The following is a 14,886-nucleotide window of genomic DNA, read 5'->3' on the forward strand; positions in this document are numbered from 1 at the left end:
TCGACAAATACTGCACTTTTTTCAAGGTTTTACACAATCAAATTGCAAAATCATCAAACAAAGTACATATTGATTACGAACGGACAATTATAACAAACACTCCATAGAGTACAAGACCTTCACACAAAGGTAGCTTATATGAAACATTCTCCGAACACATGCAAAACCTGTGAGTCATAATATTTAGGCAGCAGATCAAAGAAAACCTACTCTCTCAATTAATTTCTAGAAACGCGAAATTTTTGCAAGGAAATGCGATTATTATTATTAAGATATGGGCTGGGCAGTTTCGAATTAGCAGTAAGCAGTATGATGCAACACGAGCTCTCTCGAGAGCCCAGTAAATCGGTTTTGTTAAGAGCATTGCTCCTTCTTACATAATTGAATTGAATTACTGTAAACTAAATATGAATCAGCAGGTCAAATGAAACTTGCTGTGTGCTGTTAGCCGGTTAAATTTTCCAGTTGGTTTCTGATTTGCGTGATTCGCGTGACAGTGTAACGAACACTCCAGTAGAACAGACGGCAAAGGTGTGTTCCTCTTTGATGGCAATGTAAAAAGTCCATCTACGAAAAAGAGGCTTAAGTCCACACTCCGTAGAAAATATGTATTAAACTTGTTAAATGAACCACAACATTTCGCTGAAATAAAAACTCCGAAACCTCTTAAAATTCAAAACAGAGGGTTAGAGAAATTGCCCGAACGAAAGCTCAAAAACAATTAACTAAACTCCGCTAAAAAAAGCAATAAAAGTATGCGAAAAATGTTCACGTCAGTTTTCCAATGTCAAGGTTAGATTTCTTTGACGTGTTTGCTAACTTAACTCTGAAATCACGTGCGCCGCGCGTGAATGCAAAAAGAATACAAAGCAGAGAGGGGAAGATAAAGTTTGAAATTTGAAATTTAAAACTAAAAAGATTTTCAATAAACAGTCCGTGTGAAAGTTTTCAATAATTTCTCCTTTTTTTTTAAACTGTGAAGAAACAAGGTCAAGATGGACAGCATACAAGAAGCTATATCACCTATCTCCATAAATGTAGTGGTCGCCGAGTTCCTTCGCAAAACTGGTCGCGTGTTGCAGGCCATTGAGATTTACAAGGAATGTTTGATTATATTACACAGTCAGGCGCAGGCTATCGATGGTTCATTGGCAAAATTTACGTTCCGAGCCATCTACAAGAACATAATCACTGCTTACGTTTATTTAAAGGATTACATAAATACAGAAAAATACCTAAGAGAACTCCTACTATACCTGGTTCCAATGACACCGCTGAAAAAGGATGGCTACATTTAAACCTGGCAGAAATACTTCAGGTACAAAGTAAATTAACCGAGGCCTGGAAATTTTACGAATCAGCAATCAACATCATGAAAACGATGGGAAACACACATGGCCAGGCACTATGTTACGAAAAACTCGGAGTGATGTTGCAATCGCATAGTCAATATGACAAGGCCCGAGAATATCTAGAGAAAGCACTCGCTATCAGAACAGAAATTGGCGACAGGAAAGGAGAGGCAACAAGCTACGGAAACCTAGGAACTTTGTTCCAGTCACTCGGTCAATATGACAAGGCCCGAGAATATCAGGAGAAAGCACTCGCAATTAATGTTAAAATTGGTGACAGGAATGGAGAAGCAACAAGCTACAGAAACCTAGGAACTTTGTTCCAATTACTCGGTCAATATGACAAGGCCCGAGAATATAAGGAGAAAGCACTCACTATCACAATAGCAATTGGTGACAGAGCTGGAGAAGCAACAAGCTATGGAGACCTAGGAGCTTTGTTCCACTCATTCGGTCAATATGACAAAGCCCGAGAATATCAGGAGAAAGCACTCACTATCACAATAGCAATTGGTGACAGAGCTGGAGAAGCAACAAGCTATGGAGCCCTAGGAGCTTTGTTCCATTTACTCGGTCAATATGACAAGGCCCGTGAATATCAGGAGAAAGCACTCGCTATCAGAATAGAAATTGGTGATAGGGATGGAGAAGCAACAAGCTACAGACTCCTAGGATATTTGTTCGAATTACTCGGTCAATATGACAAGGCCCGAGAATATCAGGAGAAAGCACTCGCTATCACAATACAAATTGGTGACAGGGATGAAGAAGCAACAATCTACGGAAAGCTAGGCACTTTGTTCCAATCACTCCGTCAATATGTAAAGGCCCAAGAATATCTGGAGAAAGCACTCGCTATAAAAACAGAAATGGGGGACAGGAATGGAGAAGCATCAAGCTACGAAAAACTTGCAGCTTTGTTCAAATCACTCGCTCAATGTCACAAGGCACAAGAATATCTGGAGAAAGCACTCGCTATTACAATAGAAATTGGTGACAGGCATGGAGAAGCAACAAACTACAGAAACCTAGGATATTTGTTCCAATCACTCATTCAATATGACAAGGCCCGAGAATATCAGGAGAAAGCACTCGCTATCAAAATAGAAATTGGTGACAGGAATGGAGAAGCAGAAAGCTACAGAAACCTAGGAACTTTGTTCCAATTACTCGGTCAATATGACAAAGCCCGAGAATATCAGGAGAAAGCACTCGCTATCACAATAGAAATTGGTGACAGGGATGGAGAAGCAACAAGCTACGGAAACCTAGGAAGTTTGTTCGAATCACTCGGTCAATATGACAAGGCACGAGAATATCAGGAGAAAGCACTCGCTATCACAATACAAATTGGTGACAGGAGTGGAAAAGCAAGAAGCTACGGAAACCTAGGAACTTTGTTCCAATCTCTCCGTCAATATGACAAGGCTCGAGAATATCAGGAGAAAGCACTGGCTATTACAATAGAAATTGGTGACAGGCATGGTGAAGCAGCAAGCTTCGGAAACCTCGGAACTCTATTCCAATATCTCTGTCAATATGACAAGGCCCGAGAATATCAGGAGAAAGCACTCGCTATCACAATAGAAATTGGTGACAGGGATGGAGAGGCAAGAGTCTACGGTAACCTAGGAAATTTGTTCGAATTACTCGGTAAATATAACAAGGCCCGAGAATATCAGGAGAAAGCACTCACTATCACAATAGAAATTGGTGACAGGGATGGAGAAGCATCAAGCTACGGAAACCTGGGAGCTTTGTTCGAATCACTCGGTCAATATGACAGGGCCCGAGAATATCAGGAGAAGGCACTCGATATCAGAATACAAATTGGTGACAGAGATGGAGAAGCAACAAGCTACAGAAACCTAGGATGTTTGTTCCAATTACTGGGTCATTATCACAAGGCCCGAGAATATCAGGAGAAAGCACTCGATATCACAATAGAAATTGGTGACAGGAATGGAAAAGCAACATGCTACAGACACCTAGGAACTTTGTTCCAATTACTCGGTCAATATGACAAGGCCCAAGAATATCAGGAGAAAGCACTTGCTATCACAACAGAAATTGGTGACAGGGATGGAGAAGCAACAAGCTGCGGAAACCTAGGAACTTTGTTCCAATCACTCTGTCAATATGACAAGGCCCGAGAATATCAGGAGAAAGCACTCGCTATCAAAACAGAAATAGGTGACAGGAGTGGAGAGGCATCAAGCTACGGAGAACTTGCGACTTTGTTCAAATCACTCGGTCAATATGACAAGGCCCGAGAATATCAGGAGAAAGCACTATCTATTACAATAGAAATTGGTGACAGGCATGGAGAAGCAATAAGCTACGGAAACCTGGGAACTTTGTTCCAATTACTCGGTCAATATGACAAGGCCCGAGAATATCAGGAGAAAGCATTCCCTATGACAATAAAAATTGGTAACAGGAATGGAGAAGCAATAAGTTATGAAAAGCTAGGAAATTTCTTCAAATTGCTCGGTCAATATGACAAGGCCAAAGAATATCAGGAGAAAGCACTCGCTATCAAAACAGAAATTGGTGACAAGAATGGAGAAGCAATAAGCTACGGAAACCTTGGAGCTTTGTTCCAATCACTCGCTCAATATGACAAGGCCCGAGAATATCAGGAGAAAGCACTCGCTATCACAATACAAATTGGTGACAGGAGTGGAGAAGCAAGAAGCTACGGACACCTAGCAACTTTGTTCCAATCACTCGGTCAATATGACAAGGCCCGAGAATATCAGGAAAAAGCACTCGCTATCACAATACAAATTGGTGACAGCCATGGAGAAGCAATAAGCTACGGAAACCTAGGAATTTTGTTCCGATCACTCGGTCAATATGACAAGGCCCGAGAATATCAGGAGAAAGCACTCGCTATTACAATAGAAGTTGGTGACAGGCATGGAGAAGCAAGAAGCTACAGAAACTTAGGAACTTTGTCCCAATTACTCGGTCAATATGACAAGGCCCGAGATTATCAGGAGAAAGCACTCGCTATCGCAATAGAAATTGGTGACAGGAGTGGAAAAGCAAAAAGCTACGGAAACCTAGGAACTTTGTTCCAATCACTCGGTCAATATGACAAGGCCCGTGAATATCAGGAGAAAGCACTCTCTATTACAATAGAAATTGGTGACAGGAATGGAGAAGCAACAAGCTACGGAAACCTAGGAACTTTGTTCCAAATACTCGGTCAACATGACAAAGCCCGTGAATATCAGGAAAAAACACTCACTATCACAATAGAAATTGGTGACAGGGATGAAGAAGCAACAACCTGCGGAAAGCTAGGAAATTTGTTCCAATCACTCAGTCAATATGACGAGGCCCGAAAATATCTCGAGAAAGCACTCGCTATCAGAAAAGAAATTGGCGACAGGAACGGAGAAGCATCAAGCTACGGAAACTTAGGAACTCTGTTTCAATCACTCCGTCAATATGACAAGGCCCTAGAATATCAGAAGAAAGCACTCGCTATCAGAATAGAAATTGGAAACGTGTATGGAGAAGCAACAAGCTACGTTGACCTAGGAACTTTGTTCCAATCACTCGGTCAATATGACAAGGCCCGAGAATATCAGGAGAAAGCACTCGCTATCACATTAAAAATTGGTCACAGGAATGCAGAAGCAAAAAGCTACGGAAAGCTAGGAGCTTTGTTCAACTCACTCGGTCAATATGACAAGGCCCGAGAATATCTGGAGAAAGCACTCGCTATCACAACAGAAATTGGTAACAGGAATGGAGAAGCAAGAAGCTATGGAAACCTAGGAGTTTTGTTCCGATCACTCGGTCAATATGACAAGGCCCGACAATATCAGGAAAAAGCACTCGCTATCACAATACAAATTGGTGACAGCCATGGAGAAGCAGCAAGCTACGGAAACCTAGGAACGTTGTTCCAATTACTCGGTCAATATAACAAGGCCCGAGTATATCAGGAAAAAGCACTTGCTATCACAATACAAATTGGTGACAGGAGTGGAGAAGCAAGAAGCTACGGACACCTAGCAACTTTGTTCCAATCACTCGGTCAATATGACAAGGCCCGAGAATATCAGGAAAAAGGACTCGCTATCACAATACAAATTGGTGACAGCCATGGAGAAGCAGCAAGCTACGGACACCTAGGAACTTTATTCCAATCACTCGCTCAATATGACAAGGCCCGAGAATATCTGGAGAAAGCACTCGCTTTGAAAACAGAAATTGGTGACAAGAAGGGAGAAGCAAGAAGCTACGGAAACCTAGGAGCTTTGTTCCAATCACTCACTCAGAATGACAAGGCCCGAGAATATCAGGAGAAAGCACTCGCTATCACAATACAAATTGGTGACAGGAGTGGAGAAGCAAGAAGCTACGGACACCTAGCAACTTTGTTCCAATCACTCGGTCAATATGACAAGGCCCGAGAATATCAGGAAAAAGCACTCGCTATCACAATACAAATTGGTGACAGCCATGGAGAAGCAATAAGCTACGGAAACCTGGGAACTTTGTCCCAAATACTCGGTCAATATGACAAGGCCCGAGAATATCAGGAGAAAGCACTCGCTATTACAATAGAAATTGGTGACAGGAGTGGAAAAGCAAGAAGCTACCAAAACCTAGGAACTTTGTTCCAATCACTCCGTCAATATGACAAAGCCCGAGAATATCTGGAGAAAGCACTCGCTATCAAAACAGAAATTGGTGACAGGAATGGAGAAGCAACAAGCTACGGAAACCTAGGAAGTTTGTTCCAATCACTGGGTCAATATGACAAGGCCCGAGAATATCAGGAGAAAGCACTCGTTATCACAGTAGACATTGGTGACAGGGATGGAGAAGCAACAACGTACGAAAGCCTAGGAGCTTTGTTCCAATCAATCGGTCAATATGACAAGGCCCGAGAATATCAGGAGAAAGCACTCACTATCAGAGTAGACATTGGTGACAAGCATGGAGAAGCAACAACGTACGAAAGCCTAGGTGCTTTGTTCCAATCAATCGGTCAATATGACAAGGCCCGAGAATATCAGGAGAAAGCACTCGCTATCAAAATAGAAATTGGTAACAGGTATGGAGAAGCAACAAGCTACGAACACCTAGGAGCTTTGTTCGAATCACTCGGTCAATATGACAAGGCCCGAGAATATCAGGAGAAAGCACTCGCTATCAAAATAGAAATTGGTGACAGGAATGGAGAAGCAGAAAGCTACAGAAACCTAGGAACTTTGTTCCAATCACTCCGTCAATATGACAAGGCCCGAGAATATCAGGAAAAAGCACTCGCTATCACAATACAAATTGGTGACAGGAGTGGAGAAGCAAGAAGCTACGGAAACCTAGGAACTTTGTCCCAAATACTCGGTCAATATGACAAGGCCCGAGAATATCAGGAGAAAGCACTCGCTATTACAATAGAAATTGGTGACAGGAGTGGAAAAGCAAGAAGCTACCAAAACCTAGGAACTTTGTTCCAATCACTCCGTCAATATGACAAAGCCCGAGAATATCTGGAGAAAGCACTCGCTATCAAAACAGAAATTGGTGACAGGAATGGAGAAGCAACAAGCTACGGAAACCTAGGAAGTTTGTTCCAATCACTGGGTCAATATGACAAGGCCCGAGAATATCAGGAGAAAGCACTCGTTATCACAGTAGACATTGGTGACAAGGATGGAGAAGCAACAACGTACGAAAGCCTAGGAGCTTTGTTCCAATCAATCGGTCAATATGACAAGGCCCGAGAATATCAGGAGAAAGCACTCACTATCAGAGTAGACATTGGTGACAAGCATGGAGAAGCAACAACGTACGAAAGCCTAGGTGCTTTGTTCCAATCAATCGGTCAATATGACAAGGCCCGAGAATATCAGGAGAAAGCACTCGCTATCAAAATAGAAATTGGTAACAGGTATGGAGAAGCAACAAGCTACGAACACCTAGGAGCTTTGTTCGAATCACTCGGTCAATATGACAAGGCCCGAGAATATCAGGAGAAAGCACTCGCTATCAAAATAGAAATTGGTGACAGGAATGGAGAAGCAGAAAGCTATAGAAACCTAGGAACTTTGTTCCAATCACTCCGTCAATATGACAAGGCCCGAGAATATCAGGAGAAAGCACTCGCTATCAAAATAGAAATTGGTAACAGGTATGGAGAAGCAACAAGCTACGGAAACCTAGGAAGTTTGTTCGAATCACTCGGTCAATATGACAAGGCCCGAGAATATCAGGAGAAAGCACTCGCTATCAGAATAAAAACTGCTAACAGGTATGGAGAAGCAACAAGCTACGGAAACCTTGGAACTTTGTTCGAATTACTCGGTCAACATGACAAGGCCCAAGAATATCAGGAGAAAGCACTCGCTATCAAAAAAAAAATTGGTGACAGGATTGGAGAAGCAACAAGCTACCGAAAGCTCATGTGTTTGTTTCTTTCACAAGGCATGTATGCAAAGGCTAATTTCTATCTAGAGAAGGCAATGAAAGTTGGAAAGGGCATCGGTCATAGAAGAGGAGAAGCAGTAAATTATTCATGCCTTGGTGAAATTTCTCTTAAGCGTGGTGAATATGACAAGGCTCAAGAATATTACGAGAAAGCCCTTACCATTTGTAAGGACATCGATGATAAAGAAGGAGTAGTAGTCAGCTACAACAATATAGGAGCGTGTTACCAAAAGCTTGGTAAACGTGACATGGCAGAAGAATACCTCAAGCGAGCTCTCTTATTAAGTAGGGATATTGGACACAACTTGAACGAATTTCAATGCCTTTGTAATCTATCGGTTATAATGGCGTCACAAGGTCATCTTGAAGAGGCTTCTTGGTATCTTTTTCAAGCCATCCAAAAGTTCGAAACTTTGAGAGGTTTTCTTAAAGAAAACGATGAGTTTCAAATATCTCTTTTAGAAACGTACGGCACCTTTCCTTACGAGTTGTTCAGCAGGTTGCTTTCTTTCACTGGTAAGCCGCAAGACGCCCTTTATGTCGAAGAGCTGAGAAGGGCAAGAGGCCTGGCCGACTTGATGACAGATCGGTACTCTGTTCAAGAGCAGATCTCAAGCGATCCACAATCTTGGTGTGGTATTCAAGGGATCATCAGAAGAGAAGCAGACTGTGCATGCCTGTACATTTCGGTTGGTAAAAATGATGTACGACTTTGGATAATAAAAGCAACGGGAGCTATTCTTTTTTCGCAAAAGAAAGTGAACCTGGACCCAAACAAGGTGACCGGAATAGTCCCTGAGTTAGATTAGTTTTTTAAAGAACTGATGTCACCTCTTAACTGTCATTATTATGATACCGAAGATTTCAAAACAAGTCTTCACTTGTGTTACAACATAATCATTGCTCCCGTGGCCAGTTTACTGAAGCAGTCCGAGATCATAATTGTGCCTGATTCCTGTGTGTACCAAGTGCCATTTGCAGCCTTGACTGACGAAGGAGGCAAGTATTTATCAGAGACATGCAGGATTCGGCTGGTTCCCTCTCTCACGACTCTAAAGCTTGTGCAAGACAGTCCTCCAGACTATCACAGTCAGACCGGGGCTCTGATAGTGGGTGACCCTGTGGTTGGAAAGGTGATTTACAAGGGAAGGTGCAGCATTATGATACCATTGCCGTGTGCAAGAAAGGAAGCAGAGATGATTGGAACACTTCTTGGCGTAAGACCTTTGATAGGAGAGTCCGCTACAAAGCATTCTGTACTCCAAGCGATAAATTCAGCGAGCCTGATACACATTACTGCGCATGGAGATCCCGAAAGAGGGGAGATTGCTCTTTCTCCTGAGCACCATTCCACACTCCCACCTTTTCCTCGAGAAGAAGAGTATCTTTTGACGATGGCAGATATTTCAAAAACTCGGTTGCGAGCTAAACTAGTGGTGCTTAGTTGTTGTCACAGTGCTCGTGGGCAGATTAGAACCGAGGGAGTTATTGGAATCGCCCGAGCGTTCTTAGGATCCGGAGCTCGTTCAGTGTTAGCGGCACGATGGGCCCTGGATGACACAGCCACAGAGCAGTTCATGACTTGTTTCTACAAACATTTGTACCACGGTGAAAGCGCAAGTGAATCTCTCCACAAGGCCAGGAAGTGGATGAGAAATAACGGCTTTGACAAAGTTTCTCAATGGGCGCCATTTATGATCATGGGTGACAACGTAACATTTGATTTTGGAAATTGGCCGGTGCCTAGCGCACCTTAAGAGCCATGACTTTGATAAAACCTCTGTAGCAGAATGAACTGAACTTAATAAAGCTCGGAACTATTTAATTACTAGCCTGTAGAAAAAGGACGCCATCTGCGAAGGAAAACTCGGATCGATACACAGAGGAGAGCATTTCTGTAAAATGCTCATCAGACATCTAAGTTTATTACTGAAACAAGACAGCGTATAGTGTTATCTCTTTATAAGAGTTACGAAGTTAAAAAACTCCAATTTATTTTTTAAGTTTTTAGTTCAGTAAACAACCCAAGAAAGTGTGACAATTTTTAGGTTTCGAACGCGATTAGTTCTTCGAGGAAAGAAAATTTTTAATCCTTTTTCGAAGGTAATTAGCTAGTCAACTCAAGAGACTTTTAAACAAATGTGTGACTTGAAAAATAAGTTTTTTTCTGAGCTTAAATTTTTGGAAATTTCTTGCAAGGCTTTTGACAAAAAATATTGTGGTTTAACATGCCAAAATAAACACATTAAGAAAAAAAGAAAAAAAGGATACTCTTAATCGTATAGTAATACAAACCATTGTATTCTCACAGATACCCCAGTAATTTTATCAATTTAACCCTTTAACCCCTAAGACTGACTAGCATCTAATTTCTCCTTACAATATCACCCCTGACTGAAATATTAAGGTCATGAGAATAATGGAAATGATCAACAAGTACAGGAGCTCTTGATTATCAAGCAAAATCTCCTTGTCAGCACCTTAGGGGAATGTATAGAAATCAGTAGGGAGAATATGCATACTGATCTTAGTGTGTAAAGGGTTAATTGATACCCCTATGTGTAGATAACATTGTATCCTCACACAGACTCTTGTATGCTTATAGATACTTTTGTACACTCGATATCCTTCACTTTCCCTCTGCCGCGACTATTTCACTCCGTTTTATCAACTGAACGCCTGGAAAAGGTTACTTTATTATCAAAGGAAAATTTATGTAGGGGATTGCATTTTGTTGACTAAAAAAACTCAACAGATTTTTCGTCTGCTACTATTGTGCCATATCTATGAGTTATAAGACAATAAATATTCAATGAAAACCGAAAGAATACCAAATAAATTTGTATACGACAAAAATTTGCATGCGGAAAAAGGAAAAATAGTTCCTAAGACCGTTGAAATGTATTTGAAATACACAAATATATACACATTTTAACTGTTGTAAAGTTAAAGATTAGGTTTGTTAGACATTAGTGACGCGTAAGATCAAAAGGGCTATTACAGTACCTCGCGCGTTGTTGCTTGAGAGAGAGAGTTAATGCGAGAGAGTTATCTGCGAAGTTCACTACTGCGTTCATTTGCAACTTCTATTCAGGCGTACAGAGAGGACAATCGGTAAACGTATTTTTCTCTTCCCTTGTTGATTTCGTTTTATTATTTGATCGATCATTGTTAGGTTTTTGTGCGCTCGTCTTTTCTTGTATTGTTGTGTAATAATTATTGTTTTAGCTTAACTCCGTGTAATGTTCCTTCGATTAGGTGTTTTTTGCTTGTATTTTAGTTTGACGTGTTTGACATCAGATTATTACTCTGCAATAAATCATATTGGAATCACGGTTATACGTGTCTGATGTCAAATTTAGTGCATCGATGTCCTTGTGAGAACTTTGAATTGCGACATCCCTACGTTGTAAAAGCCTGCATCTATATACACACACACATATATATGTATATATATGCAGTTCAGCAAGATAACTTTTCCAGTATTTCAGAACACCGAATCAAATATATTACCGAGCGAACTTTTTATAAAAATGAAAAAAATTGTTAACGAGAAGACGTGACCTTCAAGTAACACCACTGAATAATTCTAAAGAGAAATAAAATGTAAAGTGATTGGCAGAGAAACACTGAAATGGTTCAAGCTGGCTTATAAAATGTGACTTATTGAACACCTTCGATCGAATAAGTGTGGATTATTTAAACGAGTTGCAATTGTCATCAGAATTTGTCCCACTTTCAGCTCAAAACAGTGTTACAATGCAGTGTAAACGTGGCAACATGTAAACCTGACTCATTTTCTGTCAACAAACTGCACTCTAACAGGTCTGTCAGGAATGGTGACACCTCTCATGAACGGTTCCACATTCTCTGCCTCAGGTGGGTAAGAGATGTCAAACTGCTGCACGATTCTGGCCATCAGCAGATGAAGCTCTAACTCGGCAATACGTCGACCGAGGCACATACGTGTTCCGAATCCAAATGGAAGAGAAGCGAAAGCTTCTGCTGATTCGATCAAAGTGATATCTTTGTTTCGCAACCATCTCTCCGGTTTAAACGCTTCGGCATCTTCAAAAATACTCTCATCTCGCCCCATTTGGTGAACAAGGAACTCAACTTGAGCAGTGCCCCCAGGGATATGGTAGCCCCCTAATATTATGTCTTCTTTCGGTCTTCGCGGGATAGAAGAGAGAACAGGGTATAGGCGAAGGGTCTCTCTTAACCAGGCCTTCAGGTATGGCATACGAACGAGCGTTTCCGGCGTTGCAAAGGTAGAATTTCCTACCACTGAGAGCACTTCCCGTCGAAGAATCTTCTGTTTCTCAGGATTTTTGGCCAACATGTAAAGAACCCATTGCATCGTGTTGGACGTAGTGTCAACCCCGGCAAACAGAACATCGATTACGCTTGCCAACAGGTCATCCGTCGTCAGCTTTCCGCTGGCCAGGAGGAACTCGAAGAAGCCAGCTCGGTCACGCTCTGTTTCCTTTGATGGCTTGCATGACTTCTCCTCCAGTTCCTTGATTCTTCTCCCGATAAATAGTTCGGCGTAGTCGTACATCGTGTCAAAATTATCAAAAAACTTTTTAAATTTCTGGGTCTCGTAGATCTTGTAAAACCAAGTTGGCAAAAAACCGACCTCCACCGCATTCGCCAGAAAATCTCCGACGGCTTTTATGAAGGTCTGTGCCTCTTGGTTGATTTCCTCTTCAAGACAACCAAACCTTTTGTCGAACAACATCTCCGCCACAGACTCAAAGGACCATTTGAAAAGTTCATTATCGAGTTCACAAACTTCGTTTTCTTTCTCTGACCCACTAGGCTCTCGAACTGATCGTAATCGGTGAATAAAATCGCCGATAATTTCATTGAAACTCGGAGTATAGTCGGCGACTTCTTTCGGTCGAAGCATTCTTTTACTCAGGACGCTTCGTAGCTTGTACCATTCTTCACCATCGGCAAAGAAAACACCAGGAATTTTCTTCCTTTTTTCCCGGTAGAAATTTAAAGCCGGAAAGTCCAGTCTTTCTGGATATTTGGGATCCGATCGAAGTAACTTTGCAACGTCGGCAGGATCGGATAAATTGATAATTTCGATGCCTGGTAGTTTGTTGCGGAATACTTTCCCATATTTCTTGACATTTTCTGCTTGGATTTCATAAAATCGCTTTCCAAGGGGCTGACCTTTCGTTCCCACGAAGAACGTCCAAGTTGTTCCGAAAACTGGAAGACGGAGCGGACCTGGGATTTCTGAAAAAGGTTTTGTTTTTGGTGCATCTTCGACTGAAATGGGCGAAAGAGAACACATTGATGTCGACGGCAGAAAACCACGGAGACTATGGTTTTGTTTAAGCATGAACAAAATAGTCCGACCAGATGAGACAACGAGAGAGTGATTACTTTTCGTTCCAACAGTAAATGCCATCTTCAACAACTTCAGCTATCCAAACTCCGTAGATCGAAGGAATCATTCGTACTGCTATGGAACCTGGCTTTGTCGCGGTGAAGATCAAATGATTTTGACAGCTAGAGAATGGTCACGCACTCCACAGTGGGGTAGCATAACAAGCCAACACAATTATTCGTCACGTGATCCAAGATTCACCTACACAAGTCACTCAGATAACGACAAAATCAGTCAGACAAAAATTTTTAGCAAACTTGAGCTACACAGCTTGTGCGTATAAATCAGTATAACTGAAAAGCACAAGAAAGGGAAATTTAACTTGGAATTGTCCACTGAATTTTCGAAAATTTGCATAAACCTGAAATAGGTCTTTCGGACAGCCCACTTCTTTTGTTTTCTTTGTTTTCTATGGATAAGCCTATAAATCATTCAGTGCTGAGGTAGATAATGGTTTTATTGGAAACTCTGTGGGAGAAAACGGCTCTTGAATCGATCGACGTAAGAACGCTCGACTTTGCCTCACTAGCCTTGTTCTCAGTCCAATGTTTTTTGCTGGTGGTCACCTAACTTTGTGAACGCTGTAGATATTTTTCAGTAACCAGCTGCCGCTTGCTGAGAAGAGAACTAATCTGACTAAGTTTGTGAACGAGGTTATTCATCAGTAGTTCTGAAAAACTGTAGTACTTCGTCGGCGGGAAAGTGGGTCAAAATGAAACACTCCGGTGGTTATTTAAAGCTGTGTACGCTGCAGCGAATATTTGGAAGCTGAGTCATTTCGAACATGAAACGGATCAGTATGACTTGAAGAGGTTCCCTTGACTGACGATTGTGTTACGTGTTACGTCTGTTTTTCGATTAAATAAAGGGATTAAGTTTCTAAAGAAACTGTGGTGCTGCGTCGGTGGGAGAGTATGACAACTAAAGGTAATTCATCAACTGAGCTGATAACATAAATTGGCCACCGTGAAGAGTTTCAAAGCTGACTTTTCGAGCGTTAGCCCTTCGTCAGAGAGAATGACGAATGCTCGAAACTTCTCTGTGAAAAACAACGTCACGTAAAATAAAGGTTCACTTGAGTTCCCTTTCAAAGGCATTGGTGAAACACTTGGGCACCTGAAAAACTTGAGTTAAAATCACGCGGTACATCACAAAGTGTGTGGCACCATATCAGCAATCATTTGAATGGTTTAAGTCACAAGTCAGAGTTAAATTTTAAAAGACCTCAAGTGAAGCGTGATAAAGAGAGCCTCATGAAAATATTGCTGGGTAGCTTTCATTTGAAAGGTCACTCTTGGAATGATAGCCTGCAGAGCAGGCGTAATTTTGGCAAGCGAGTGCTCAGTGCTCTTTGAGTCTTGGAAGGCTGGAACGAGAGGGATGAATAAGAAAACGGATGGGCGGATTTAAAGATTATCTTTCTACGCATTTTGGATTCAGAACGAAATGTTAACGGTTTGCGGTTTTAATCAATATTTTGGGACCTAATTTTGGATTGTGCTTGTGATAAAAACTTCGCAACTTGGATCTCTTCCATCTTTAGAAATGTTTTATTTTGCTCTTATGTATGTGCATCAACGCAGTTTTTTATGTCACGGACGAGACTCGCCGAATGTCACGCTGTAGGGAAACAGTAATGGCGCTCTATAGTCAGGAAGCTGTGGCATAAAGCCA

General features: G+C 41.5%; 2 protein-coding genes across 2 annotated transcripts; one reads left to right on the forward strand and one right to left on the reverse strand.

Annotated features, from left to right (window-relative positions):
• Positions 1 to 989: 989 nt before the first annotated feature.
• LOC113678707 (uncharacterized) lies at positions 990 to 9,699 on the forward strand. Its single transcript, XM_089193829.1, has 3 exons — positions 990 to 7,779; positions 7,900 to 8,587; positions 8,618 to 9,699. The coding sequence occupies exons 1-3, from the start codon at positions 1,103 to 1,105 to the stop codon at positions 9,563 to 9,565; spliced, it is 8,313 nt and encodes a 2,770-aa protein (XP_089049955.1). The 5' UTR covers positions 990 to 1,102; the 3' UTR covers positions 9,566 to 9,699.
• Positions 9,700 to 10,931: 1,232 nt separating this feature from the next.
• On the reverse strand, positions 10,932 to 14,043 carry LOC149033920 (cytochrome P450 10-like). The gene has a single exon (XM_089194216.1). It carries the CDS (start codon positions 13,231 to 13,233, stop codon positions 11,602 to 11,604), a length of 1,632 nt encoding a protein of 543 aa, XP_089050342.1. The 5' UTR covers positions 13,234 to 14,043; the 3' UTR covers positions 10,932 to 11,601.
• Between the last annotated feature and the right edge of the window lie 843 nt (positions 14,044 to 14,886).

Source organism: Pocillopora damicornis, chromosome 14 (genome assembly GCF_964200805.1).
Source record: "Pocillopora damicornis chromosome 14, jaPocDami1.2, whole genome shotgun sequence".
Classification (NCBI taxonomy): Eukaryota; Metazoa; Cnidaria; class Anthozoa; order Scleractinia; family Pocilloporidae; genus Pocillopora; species Pocillopora damicornis.

Bases quoted from the DNA above. Each gene is read 5' to 3' on its own strand.
- LOC113678707 (XM_089193829.1), top strand. From the start codon at position 1,103: ATGTTTGATTATATTACACAGTCAGGCGCAGGCTATCGATGGTTCATT. The intron at 7,780-7,899 runs GCTCATGTGTTT...AAATTATTCATG, and splicing joins GAAGCAACAAGCTACCGAAA to CCTTGGTGAAATTTCTCTTA. The intron at 8,588-8,617 runs GTGACCGGAATA...GAGTTAGATTAG, and splicing joins TGAACCTGGACCCAAACAAG to TTTTTTAAAGAACTGATGTC.
- LOC149033920 (XM_089194216.1), bottom strand. From the start codon at position 13,233: ATGGCATTTACTGTTGGAACGAAAAGTAATCACTCTCTCGTTGTCTCA.